General features: G+C 45.6%; 1 protein-coding gene across 1 annotated transcript in view; it reads left to right on the forward strand.

Annotated features, from left to right (window-relative positions):
* Positions 1 to 12,272, forward strand: part of ADGRB1 (adhesion G protein-coupled receptor B1) — an 84,929-nt gene that overhangs the window by 27,044 nt on the left and 45,613 nt on the right. The window contains exons 3-5 of the mRNA XM_041420816.1: positions 37 to 139; positions 4,362 to 4,512; positions 9,016 to 9,085. Of these exons, the coding sequence (XP_041276750.1) occupies positions 37 to 139; positions 4,362 to 4,512; positions 9,016 to 9,085 (324 nt within the window). The remainder of the gene's footprint in view (positions 1 to 36; positions 140 to 4,361; positions 4,513 to 9,015; positions 9,086 to 12,272) is intronic.

Below are 12,272 nucleotides of genomic sequence, written 5' to 3' on the forward strand. Positions count from 1 at the left end.
CAGGGTGGGTCTCCCTCCCCTCTTCTGTCACTGCAGGTACATCCGCTCGGAGCGCTCCGTCATCCTCATCAACTTCTGCCTCTCCATCATCTCCTCCAACGCCCTCATCCTCATCGGACAGACCCAGACCCGGAATAAGGTAAGGGATCCACTGGGGCTTTGTTTATTTGTTTGCTTTCCCCCTGATTTAGCACTGAAATGATCCATTCAGGCAGCGCTTCCTCATTTTTCCTCCATCTGTTAATTAGCGACATGTCAAAGACACGGCTAAATGGCAGATTTCAATTTTCTCTCTCGTTCTCTCTTTGATAATTTGTCAGCATCCTCAGGGCTTTGATTAAAACCAATGTGATATTTTTGAATATCTGCCTAGAGTAGCTGGCACATGGTATGGTGAAGAAGCGTGGTGATTTGCAAGGCTTTAACCACTTTATTTTCAAAAAAATTACAAAGACAGATTGAGAAAAGGCTTTAAAAAAAACCCCAAACAAACAACCTGTCAGCTTTACATTTATTTCTCCGGCAGTTTTTATACTCTGAGCTGAAAGTACTTGGCAGATGTTAATGAACACAGGCACAAAACTGTCCAACCTTTTTTGAGGATGGGAAGCATTGCCAGATGCACCGTGAGCACTGCAGGGCCTCGAGGGACTCGGAGCAGATCCCAGAGTGACTCCAGCAGTCCAGGCAAAACCCAGCTTGGTTTTCCAAGCCATGAACACTAGTTGCTCTCTTCCCACAGATCCAGCTGGAGAGGCGTGTGTTGCCTCCATGATTTTTTTCCAGCTCAAGTGCTTTCAGGTTCCCTGTTGATGTCTGGCATGACAAATCACTGTTCACCATTAGTATTTTTCTCTTGCAAATTTTCCCCTCTTCCAAAATGCTCTGACCATCATAACTCTTTTGAGCCAAAAAACGTGAATCAAGACACCTCCTCCACTCTTTCTGCTGCCAAAATCACAATCAGAAGTCAAAAATTAGTATTGCTTAACAGGAACCAGTGACCAGCTGGGTTTTTTGAGCCCCTGCTTTGGCAGCATGAGCATGGTGTCACTGTTAGAAGCATATCAGGAATAAAATCTTCCCTGTGAGGGTGGTGAGGCACTGAACAGGTTGCCCAGAGAAATTGTGGGTGCTCCAACACTGGAAGTGTTCAAGGCAAGGTTGGACAGAGATTTGAGCAAAGAGAAAATCTTTCTGTCCGTAGCAGGGGGTTGGAATGAGATGGTTTTTAAGGTACCTCCCAAAACTCAACCCATCCTATGATTTTATGATTCCTGCAGAGAAGCTGAAGGATTTAGTGAATCAGGGATTCATTTCTATGGAAGGCTCTTTGGGTTAGGGTTAGGTTGTTTTAGGAAAAGCTTTCCAGCTGTTGGAGCCCTGTGTGTGCAGAAAAGTGTGGAAACAAGCAGCCAGTTTCTTTCCTGCCGCAAAGAAACTCCCTTCCCAAAGCAGAGTTATTTTCCATTGCCAACGTGGTTGGCAAGAGGTGGAGAGAGGGAAACCCAAGCTCCTGCTTTCCTTGTTTGTGTTTTCTGCCACACCAAACATGTGCTGGGAGCTTCTTTCCACGGGATGAAGCACTGAGGGATGCTCAACAGGACAAACCATGGCTGGACCTCCTCTTTGGTGGTTCTTCTTCACCTCAGGACAGGAGCTGGATGTCTTCCTCCTCTCCCACCTCCTGCAGAGCACAGTTATGAACCCAGGTTTGCCCTGGTGGATTTTTTGTCCCGTGACTCTGGGAGTTCAGTGTCGGAGCTGTTGGTGGGGATTCAAAGCTCCCGGCAGCGATGGCAGGAGGCAGATTAGCTCTTTGCACATCCATATGCATGAAACCCCAGAAATAGAAAGGTTATTCTTGGATTTCCTCTCAGCCATCTAGTAAACAGTCTCTGGCAGGCAACAGAGAGAGAAAACTATGCAGAGGAGAGACGAAGGAGCGTAAATTAAGATTTTATTCACATTCAATTATCGATAATAGAGTGCCTTAAAATGTCGGTGATTTATAATTGCGGCTTCTCCAGGAGATTTCTGCGGTATCGGCTTCCCTGGAAATGTCAAATTCTCCCTGGATTTCCATCTGTGTAACCTCAAAGGCGAGATTCCATGCCTGGATTTGCTAAGCTTTTTGAAGATGAAAGGCCTGGGAAAAGGCTAAAAAAAAAAATTACAGTCAGCAATCCGGGGATACAAAGGGAATGGATGCTGCAGGAAGTGGCCTCGTATCTCCGAGGCTTGTGCTGGAAGGGAGCAGATTTCTCCTCTTAAAGGAAAGCAAGGGCTAATGGCCTTGACAGACTGACAGGCTCTGCTGGATCCTGGGACATCATATCCCTGTGCTTAGCCCTTCATGGGGATGTTTGGTTTTCCCCACAAGGAAGGGAAAACCTGCAGGAGAGGTTGCAGAAGCAAATATTTGCCTGCCTATCAGTTGGCCAAGTTCATTTGAGGCGATGAGTTCATCCTGGTCCAGCTGAGATGTGCATATTTCTTTTGTCTTCCCCTCCTCTCTTCCCTTTCTGTCAAAGCTATTCATTTGAGAAGAAAAAAACCAGAAAAACCCAAACGTATCTCTGTGGTGTAAAATTGTAAAGCAAAGCTTTTCTCTCCGCTTTACAAGGAGGAACTGTGTTGGTTTGAAACAAAATCAAAAAGACAATGTGAACAGTGTTGTACCTGATATCAGTCAAAAAAGAAAAGGGTTCTAAAATAGCAATCTCTTAAAATCCATTCCAGAAAGAATCCTCTGTTTGTAGCTGTTTCATATAGGGTTTGTAAGCTGATGAATAGGAACCACCTTTTTTTAGGATTCTTGTAAAATATCAAAATTACTGGACATTATCATATTGAGCTGTGTTATTTGTACTGAACTGACATCCCGAATACACCTTTAAGCAGAATACGGAGGGATTTGGTGTCAAATGCAAATCTGGAACAAAAAAAACCAATTCCTATCTCAGAGAACACACGGTCTTTCTTTTATTCACAGCCTCTGATAACGTCGGGTGGTGCCAGTGGATGAATCAAGAGCAATCCGATAAAATCATGATAAAAGCCACTCTGTGCATGAGAGCTGTAGCTTGAAAGATGCTGGTGGTTGAAAAAAGAGCAAAAAGAGAGAGGTTCATTGACCGTAAAGCCTAGTCCACGTTTCCCCATATAACTCAAAGCAAAGAAATTCTTGATTATAAATCTCCCCCTTCCCCAAATGCCTGAAGCCATATGTTTTTTTCATCCATAGTCACTTTTAAAATCTATTTGCTCTCCCTTCTCCTCAGGAGCCACTGGAGTTTCTTCCCATCACTTTCTTCTCGAGTACGTTGATTCACAGTTTTCAGCTCCCAGATGGGGGGAAAACTGGCTGAGTGAAACAGAGCGGCACCAATTTGCACCAGTGAAAGATTTGGCCTTGCTGAGTTAAAACAAAGACGAGCTTGTCAGGTTTCCAGTCCATCTCCCTGGCACTCTGGGATTGTTCTTCATAATGCATTTGCCAGTTCTTTCCCCAGTTTAATTTTAAATGGCTTAAGCTGCCTGCATTTCCCTTGTGAGATTTCCCCACCAAGTAGTAGAGCTCACCATTATGAAATTCTTTCTAATCTAGGGGTTTTTTTTTGTTTTTTTTTTTTTTCTTCTGTCTGCTGGTAGTTATGTGCTCTTGGACAACTGTGCCCTCATGTTTGCAGTCCTTTCCCAGTCCCTGGAAGCCACGGTTTCACCCAGCTCTCACGGCTTAACTCTTTCACTCAGCCCTGTTTTTCTGGCAGGGGCACCATCCAAATTACCTTCCTCAGATTTCATTTCCATGGCTGGGCTGCCAGGGACGTGGTGCTTTGCAAACCTTTTCAAGTGAGATTAGTGCACTGTTTACTAACTATTCCATCCCCCCAGCCTTGTAAGGATCATGGCAATAATTTGGATGATTTGGAAATTAAATATATCCTGCTGAAGCCAAGAAAGCACCAGGATGGGATGTGTGCTCAGACTTCTAATGGAAGGTGTCCCTACCTGTTTTGTGGAGGTTGTAATTAAATTATCTTTAAGGTCCCTCCCCACTCAAACAATTCTATAATTCAACAATTCTTCCAAAGTGTTAACCATGGCCTTATCCTAAAGCTCGTGCTTAAGAGCAGATGATTTCCATGTAGTACTTAAATTTAAGGCTTTGATCTTTGTTAAGTCAAAACTTTTGGAGGAGCCTGCCCCTCTAAAACAGTATTTGCATGTCCTGATCTCCATGACTTTTCCTTCCAGAGCCCGGTTTGGAATCGTCTCCCCGCGCCTTCCTCTCTGCTCCCTGCTGCTCTCTCCGCCTGCCGCTCCTCTCACTTGTCCTCCTTTCCTCCTCTCTGCAGGTGATCTGCACGCTGGTGGCGGCTTTCTTGCACTTCTTCTTCCTCTCCTCTTTCTGCTGGGTGCTGACCGAGGCCTGGCAGTCCTACATGGCCGTGACGGGCCGGTTACGGAACCGCATCATCCGCAAGCGCTTCTTGTGTCTTGGATGGGGTGAGGATCCGGGGACTGCGGAGCAGAGAAGAGCCAGGCTGTAGGAGGGGCTGGTGATCCTCAGGAGGCTTGGCAGAGAGTGCTTGGAACCCTTCCAGGGCTTTCAAGAAAGGCTGAAATGGTTAAAAATAGAGAGCCAGAAGTTGAACCTCCTGCCCGGCGATCTCGAAAATAGAGGAGTCGAGTTCAGGTTTCAGAGGGTGCTCCAGGAGTGGTTTCTCCTGGGCTTGGGTCTGTTTCTTGCTTTCTACTTTTCTCTCTCTGTCTCCCTCCGTGTTGGATGTGTTCTGTTGGTACATGATACCAGCCAAGGGAATCCTGGCCTGGATCAGCAGGACCAGGCCCTCTGTGCTGGGCTCTGCTGGGGCCACACCTCCAACTGTGGGGTCAGTTTTGGACTCCTTTCTACAAGAAAGTCATTGAGGTGCTGGAAAATGTCCAGAGATGGCAATGGAGCTGGGGAAGGGTCTAGAGCACCAGGAGTGGCTGAGGGAGCTGTGAGAGTTCAGCCTGGAGAAAAGGAGGGTCAGAAGGGACCTTCTCATTCTCCACAGCTCCCTGACAGGAGGATGCAGCCGGAGGGGGCCAGGCTCTGCTCCTAGGTAAAAGTAATAGAGCAAAAGGAAACAGCTCCAGTTGCACCAGGGGAGGTTTAGATGGGATATTACGGAAAAATTTATCACTGAAAGGATGGCCAAGCATTGGAACAGGCTGCCCCGGGAAGTGGTGGAATCAGCATCCTTGGAAGCACTCAAAAACCCATGCAGCAGTGACATTTAGGGTCATGGTTTAGTAGTGGACCTGGCTGGACTCAATGATCCTGGAGGTCTTTTTAACCTCAATGATTTTATGGCTCTAAGACTCTGCAGAGCAACCTGGAGTGAAGCAAACTCTAAAATCCTGTCTCCATGGCAGCAGTGCCTTTCGGAGACAAATAAACTGCGAGACTGCTGCAGATGCTTGTAACTAATTTTTCTCCCTCTGCCTCTGCCGTATGTTTAATTTATTAGCCTTAAATGATGCATTCTGTAGTAGAAAACAAATACAAACCCATAAACCTGGGCTTTCAAAACGATAACAAGGGTGTGTTTGAAAGGAGCAGCGACACAAAAAGTTGCTGAGAAGTGAGGAGGCAAAGGAAAGAAAGGAGTGTGGCTGAGCTCTATTAATGCCTCATTTTACTACTGAAGTCTCACAATTCACCCCAGGCAAGAGATTTCTTGTGCTTACCAAGCACCCTGATGTGATTTATTCTGGCACATCAAGAGCTGTCCTCATTGCAGCGCGTTCATCCCTTTAAGTTTTCCCTCCTAAGCTTTTGCTTACAAAAGAGAATAAATTGTGTTATTAAAATCCAGGGTTTGCGTGTTAGCAGGAGCAGAACCACGATACCTGCAGAGGACAGGCTGCAGGAGCCTGGGTGTGCTCATGCATATGTTTATACCTCCTTAGTGACTCCAGCAACATCAGGGATATCAAATGTAACAGACTAATAGCTTGCCTAGGTAATAAAAAGGGATTTTTCTCCCCTGTTTTGTGAAAGCTGAGACAGATGGGCGTGTTAGCCAAGGGAATTTTGGATGAGCAACGTTCACGTTTGTAGTCTGTACAGATTAAAAAAAAAAATAAAAAATCCCCCTACATGTGTAGAAGCATAATTTGCACTGCTAGTAAAATGTAGTGAGCTCTGAGCTAGAATGCACTGCTGATAAATGATGCATAATAACCATTTGGAGTAGGTTAGGACAAGAAATGAAGAACACTCTTGCCTATTAAGGCGGCAAGGGAATTTTGGATATTTAGCATCCTGCTAGACTTCAGCTGTAGAGCTGGGATTAATGGCACTTGTAAGAGGAAAGAAGCCGAAAATATGTTTTAAAGAGCATAATCTGAAATAATTAGCACAATTCACTTTGTCATGGGCTGGTTCTCCCCCCTTTCCCCTCTTTGCACATTTGCATTTCTCTAAGCCGTCGTTCGAGACATCTTTGCCAAGTTCTCAGCTGTAGCTCATTGAAGCTGCAGAGAATTTCAGCAGCAGGGAGGATTATTTTATATTGCTTTAGTCTCCTCTTAGACGTGCAACTTTGCAATTCAATTTTTAAATTATTATTAGTAACAATTATTATTAATGATTCTTGTCCGTGCTTGGACAATGCTCTCAAGTTCATGATGTGACTCTTTGGGTGATCCTGTGCAGGGTCAGGAGCTGGACTTGATGATCCCTGTGGAGCCTTCCAATTCAGGATATTCTCTGGTTTAGAATAGACAGATAAATTGTTCCCTGGGAACAGCTCAGTCATCATATTTAGCCCCAATAAAGAAGAAATATTTTTTGTCAGGATTTTTATGACCCTGTTATAGTTTCCACAGCTGGATTTTTAATGCTGCCATAGCTCAGCCTCTGAGTGGGTCTTCAGCTGTTTATAACAAGAATGGCTCTTGGGAATTATTAGCAAACATCTTCTCTAGAGGAACATGATTAACACATGGCCTGATTCTCCTGTGACCTGGAAGTACAAAATTCTTTGAAAGAGGTTTTGAATGGGTTTACTTGGGATTGTGGGTGTTAAATTCCCTTCATGCAGAAAGCCCCCAAAGCCTCGATGGTACTGCCTGTACCACACCAGGTATATGGAACAGGACAGTTAGGAATAAATATCTTGATAATAATAATAATAATAAAATCTATTAAAATTTGATTTTTTGGTGGGGTTTTTTTTTAATCTAACCCCATCTAATTTTGCTTAGACTGCTGACAGCTCTCCCAGGGCTGCGCCTCTCATTATGATTCTCTTTGGCTGAACTACCACGATGTAGCTGCCTCCTGTAGTAGCTGCTCCTTGTGCAGACCCATTCCCAGCCCAAACTGAGGCTTTTACCCAGCCTTGGAATGAGCCAGTCCCTGGAGCTGCCAAGTTCACAGCCCCACTCTGGATTTCTGCATAATTACCACGTCGGAGAGAAGCAGTTTGCGAAGAACAAGTTGCTATTTTTGGCGGAATCTTTGCCAAATTTCCTCTTTCCCAGGGTCTCTTGCACCAAGCTGTATTCCCGAAAATGTCCCTTCCCGTGTGGTTTCTTCCCATGGGATGCTGTATGGATGGCACCCTAGGAAATGCAGCAGCCAGGATTTATCCAGATGAGGTGTGAAGGAGGCTGAGTGAGAGTTCAGTGAGGGAAAAAATGACGAAAAGAGGAATGGAATGGAAAGGAAAGAAAAGAAAGGAAAAAATGAGAGAAAAGAAAAGGAAGGAAAAAAGGAAGGGAAGGGAAGGGAAGGGAAGGGAAGGGAAGGGAAGGGAAGGAAAGGAAAGGAAAGGAAAGGAAAGGAAAGGAAAGGAAAGGAAAGGAAAGGAAAGGAAAGGAGAAAGGAAGAGAGAAAGGAAAAAAGAAAGGAAAAGGAACAGGAAAGGAAAAATGAAAAAGGGAAACAAATTAATATTAAAATAGATACTTTTTAAACCCACTGCATGTTGGGTTTGGACTGATGAAATGTGACCTGTTCTTGGAAATCTCACATGGGAAGAGAAGCACTTCCCTGCAGGATAACCCCCAAATGCTCCATATTCCAGCCAGCTTGGCCCTGTGACTCCCAGCTGCTGCAGAGCCTCCCCATTAATCAGCCTTTGGATGATTGGTGTTGCTGAGGGATCCCCTTCCCAGAGGAACGTTGTCTGGAAGCTGTGCCTGCACATTCCTTGGATCTCCTGCAGTCACCTGCCGTGCCCTCTGCAGCTCATTAGGGCCTTGTCAAGGGGCACTAATCCCAGCTGGCCACTGATCCTGCTGATTCCTAATGGGATTTTCTCATCTTTAGTGTTGAGACAGCTTAATTCCTCCTGGCACCAAGAGGAGGGCTATAAAAAGCCACATGGAGACCTCCAGAGCTGAAGAACCTGATGTTGGGCGCTGATCTCCAGACATTTCTTTAGGGAAAGGGGAGAGCTGGACTTTGAACCTTCACAGATCCTGGAAGAGACCTGAAACTCTTTCTCATTGTTGTTTGGATGAATCTGTTCCATTACAGATCTTGGGGGACCTGTTTGGGATAGGGAAACTCAGTTTTAGTTTCCTTTTCTGTCTCATTTGGGGCAGGTTTGAACCTGGGTTGCTCATCCTACCCTGAGTGCAAACAAAGCTCTTAATCTTTGGGTCCTTGGAGTTGTGTTGTGGCTGAATATTCCAACTTCAGAGACATCATGATGAATCTAAGAATAAAATAAATCAATTTTATGCATCTGAAGATACTGAAAGACCCCCCACAACTGTTGAGACCACAGCAGAGCAGGAGCTGATTGCAGCTCATGGTATTTATTTAAATAACAGAGGTAATTAAAGTTCTTGCTTTTAGTTCTGAGGATCCTGAGCTCAGTCTCTGCCCCAGAGCCAGGCTGGAATGGATGGTGCTGGAATAACTCTGGGAAAAATGGGGAATATTGAGTGGGAGAAGGGCTGCACTTGTGATGAAGTGACCAATTTCCTCCTGTTTCATTCCCACAGGGCTCCCTGCCTTGGTGGTTGCCATTTCCGTGGGATTTACTAAAGCCAAGGGATACGGCACCGTGAACTAGTGAGTAAAAGATTCCTTTTCTCCCCTTGTTTTATCCTCCGTCCTTTTTGTCAAAACCAGTCACTGACCCACAGGAGGCAGTCTGGGAGCTAAATTTCCATGTGCAGGACAATTCCTGCATCCCTGCCTCCTCAATCCATCATTTGACCAAGCTGGATTGTGTGTTCCTGTAAAAACAAGTTCACAGGGACTAATTAGGTTTAACTGTTGTATTTGTGACATCACTTTGATCTAAATACCTTTTACTTAGATCTTTTTAATGTATTTTTTAAGGGGATGAATGTGGAATATTTAAAGTTTAGGATGTTTAAAAATTAAAACCAGCTTTTTTTTTTATTTTTTAATCTGTTTTTGTGCTTGATTGGCTCCATATGTTCAAAATTGCTCAGTTTTAGGCAGCAGAATGAGCCTGACTTGTGCAAACCAAAGTTTTGACAGAAGCCTGTGTTTGCCTCTTTTCCAAATTCCACAGATTTTGTCTTTAGGAAGCTTTTATGTGCTTGTAATGGGGGAAGGAAAACAGAAAAGAAATAATGGAAGAGGCAAAAAATGCATCACTCAGAGCTGAGCAAATGACTTTAAATGAAAAAGGAAAAAAGAGAAAATATTTTTTCCCTCTGTTGTGAAAAACCTTAGAAATTTCACTCACGGTGACAGTTCAAGGATAATATTTTATGTAGCAATAAGTCAGGCTCTTCCCTACTGCATCCCATCCGTTTCCAGAGCCTTCCTGGGCAGGGGTTTGCAGCCCACAGGGGTGATGTTTGGGACTGGAGCTGTTGATGTGGCCGGCAGCAGATGCAGCTCTGCTCCTCCCACTGAGGAAATGTCATGTGGAGCCTCCTGCTCTCCCTCAATTCCCACCACATCCTGCACACCCACGGCCAAATGGTCCAGGGTTTGCATTTTAATTGCAGGGGAGAATTAAAGCAGCACAGCATCGTTTTCTGTTTGCTTTGCAACCTGAATTCTTGTAAGGCAGAGGGCTCAGGACTGTGGATTTCTCGAGTGCAAATCCATAGACAGAATTCCTGAAGTCTGTGCTGGCATCAGGATGCATTGGCTGTCCCACCTTCAGTGTGTCCTGGTGGAGAGGGACCCAGTGGTTGTTGTCTGACTCAGGAGAGGACAAAACACAGCCTGGTTTGAAGAAGCATCATCAAGATCCCAAATTAATTCCCTTTGGATTTTCTGTGGGTCAGCTGCTTCTGGCACTTTGCTCCAGGCACATCCGTGAGAATAATTCAAATATAATAATTCAAAATGAACAAGCCTCAGGGAGATGGGAGGCAGGTCCTGCATATTCCTGCTTCTCTTTTTTGGTTTATAGACTGGTGGGAATTGGTGCAACAAGCTTTGTGGCTCTGTCAAAAATGTTAAAGAGTTTTTTGGTCAACGTTGAACACACAAAAGTGCCTGGGCGGGGAAGGGAGGAACGTGCAGGAAAGCACTCCCTGTTTTCTGCCCTGGACCACTGTGCCAGCATCTCCCGCCCCACAAGTTCAGCCAGGAGGGTGTCAACATGTGACAAAGCCTGCTGGGCTCCTGCTTTGTTCTCCACTTGGCAGAGGGTGAGGTGGCCAAGAGGCTGGGCTGACTCTCCAGCGTTCCCAGGGGTTGCCTGGTCACTCCAGCTCTCCTCCTTTTGCTGCCAATGCTCTGGCTCCTTTCAGCTCTAAAGGCTCTGTCACTCCTTGCATCCAAGGGCTGGATATCCAGCCAGGGAATGGAAGGAGATCCCGTGCTCCCAGCTCTGCTGTCGGCATGTTTGTCACCAGTGGTGGTGAGGCCTTCACACCCCATCAAATCCAGTTTGATGAGTTTGATTTCAGTGATCCTTGTGTGCCTTTTCTGAGATATTCCATGGTTCTCTGGTCCCTCCTTTTGCCTCCTTTCCACATTTCCCAGTGTGGAGTGAAGCTGGTGAGTCCCACCGAAGTCGTGACAAGGACAGCAGTTCCTTTCAAGCTCAAAGATCCCATCAGACATCTCCAACACTGCCATCCTGATGTAATTCCACACTTTAGTACCTTCCAGTACCTAAAAGACACAAGGAGGCTGAGAAGGACTTTTTCCAAGGGCTTGTTGTGACAGGACAAGGGAAAATGGCTTTGAGCTGAAGTAGGATAGATTTAGATTGGATATTGGGAAGAAATTCTTCCCTGTGGGGGTGGTGAGGCCCTGACACAGGTTGCCCAGAGAAACTGTGGCTGCCCCATCCCTGGAAGTGTCCAAAGTCAGCTTGGAGAGGGCTTGGAGCAACCTGAGATAGTGGAAAGTTTCCCTGCCCATGACAGGGGCAATGGACAAGGCGATCTTTGAGGTCTCTTCCAACCCATTCCATGGTTCTCTGAATTCCTGCTGGAACTGGCTTTCCTAAGAGCCAGAGTTAAACAGAGCTCACTTGCTCACTGAGTGGTGGGTTCACAAGCCCTGATGCTGAATGGAGCATCTCTGTAATGAGAGTTACATTTACACTTTTGTGCATTTTAAAACATGGAACAAATATTGCTGTGGGCCCAGCTGGACAGGGTGCCCCAACAGACTGGAGTGCATTCACACTTAGACCTCTTTTCCTGCTCAAAAGGGCTTAAAAGCTCTGTTGCATTACTGTGTGGGGAGGCCCTTGGTTTTAGCTCTCCTCCAGAGCAAAGTCAGCACTGCACAACAGCAGTCTCAAAAGCTGAACTCCAAAATTTGGGGTTTATCTTGGATATTGGGAAGAAATTCTTCCCTGTGAGGGTGGGGAGGCCCTCAGGTGCCTGGAGAAGCTGGCTGCCCCATCCCTGGAAGTGTTCAAGGCCGGGTTGGACAGGGTTTGGAGCAGCCTGGGATAGTGGAAGGTGTCCCTGCCCATGGCAGGGGATTGGAACCAGGTGAATTGAAGGTCCTTTCAGCCCAGTTTTGTCTCTGGTGGGCACTCATGGGGCATTTCAGGTGAGCACCTCAGACTTTCATGGCCCAATATTTCCAGCTTATAGAAAGAAAAACTTAATCACAGCACGTTCCTCCCTAGGAAGGGGGGGACAAGAGCTGACGAGATAAATCACAAGGAACTTTAAAAAAAAAAATTAAAAATTCACATAAACCACACAGAGCCTTTTAAAGCATCTTCCAACCCTACAATTTCTGGTCCCAAGAGCAGTGCATGAGCTCCAGTGGTGGAGGTAGACATGAAGTCAAAGCA

This window comes from Onychostruthus taczanowskii, unplaced genomic scaffold, assembly GCF_017590055.1.
Source record: "Onychostruthus taczanowskii isolate IOZ18803 unplaced genomic scaffold, ASM1759005v1 scaffold66, whole genome shotgun sequence".
Taxonomy (NCBI): Eukaryota; Metazoa; Chordata; class Aves; order Passeriformes; family Passeridae; genus Onychostruthus; species Onychostruthus taczanowskii.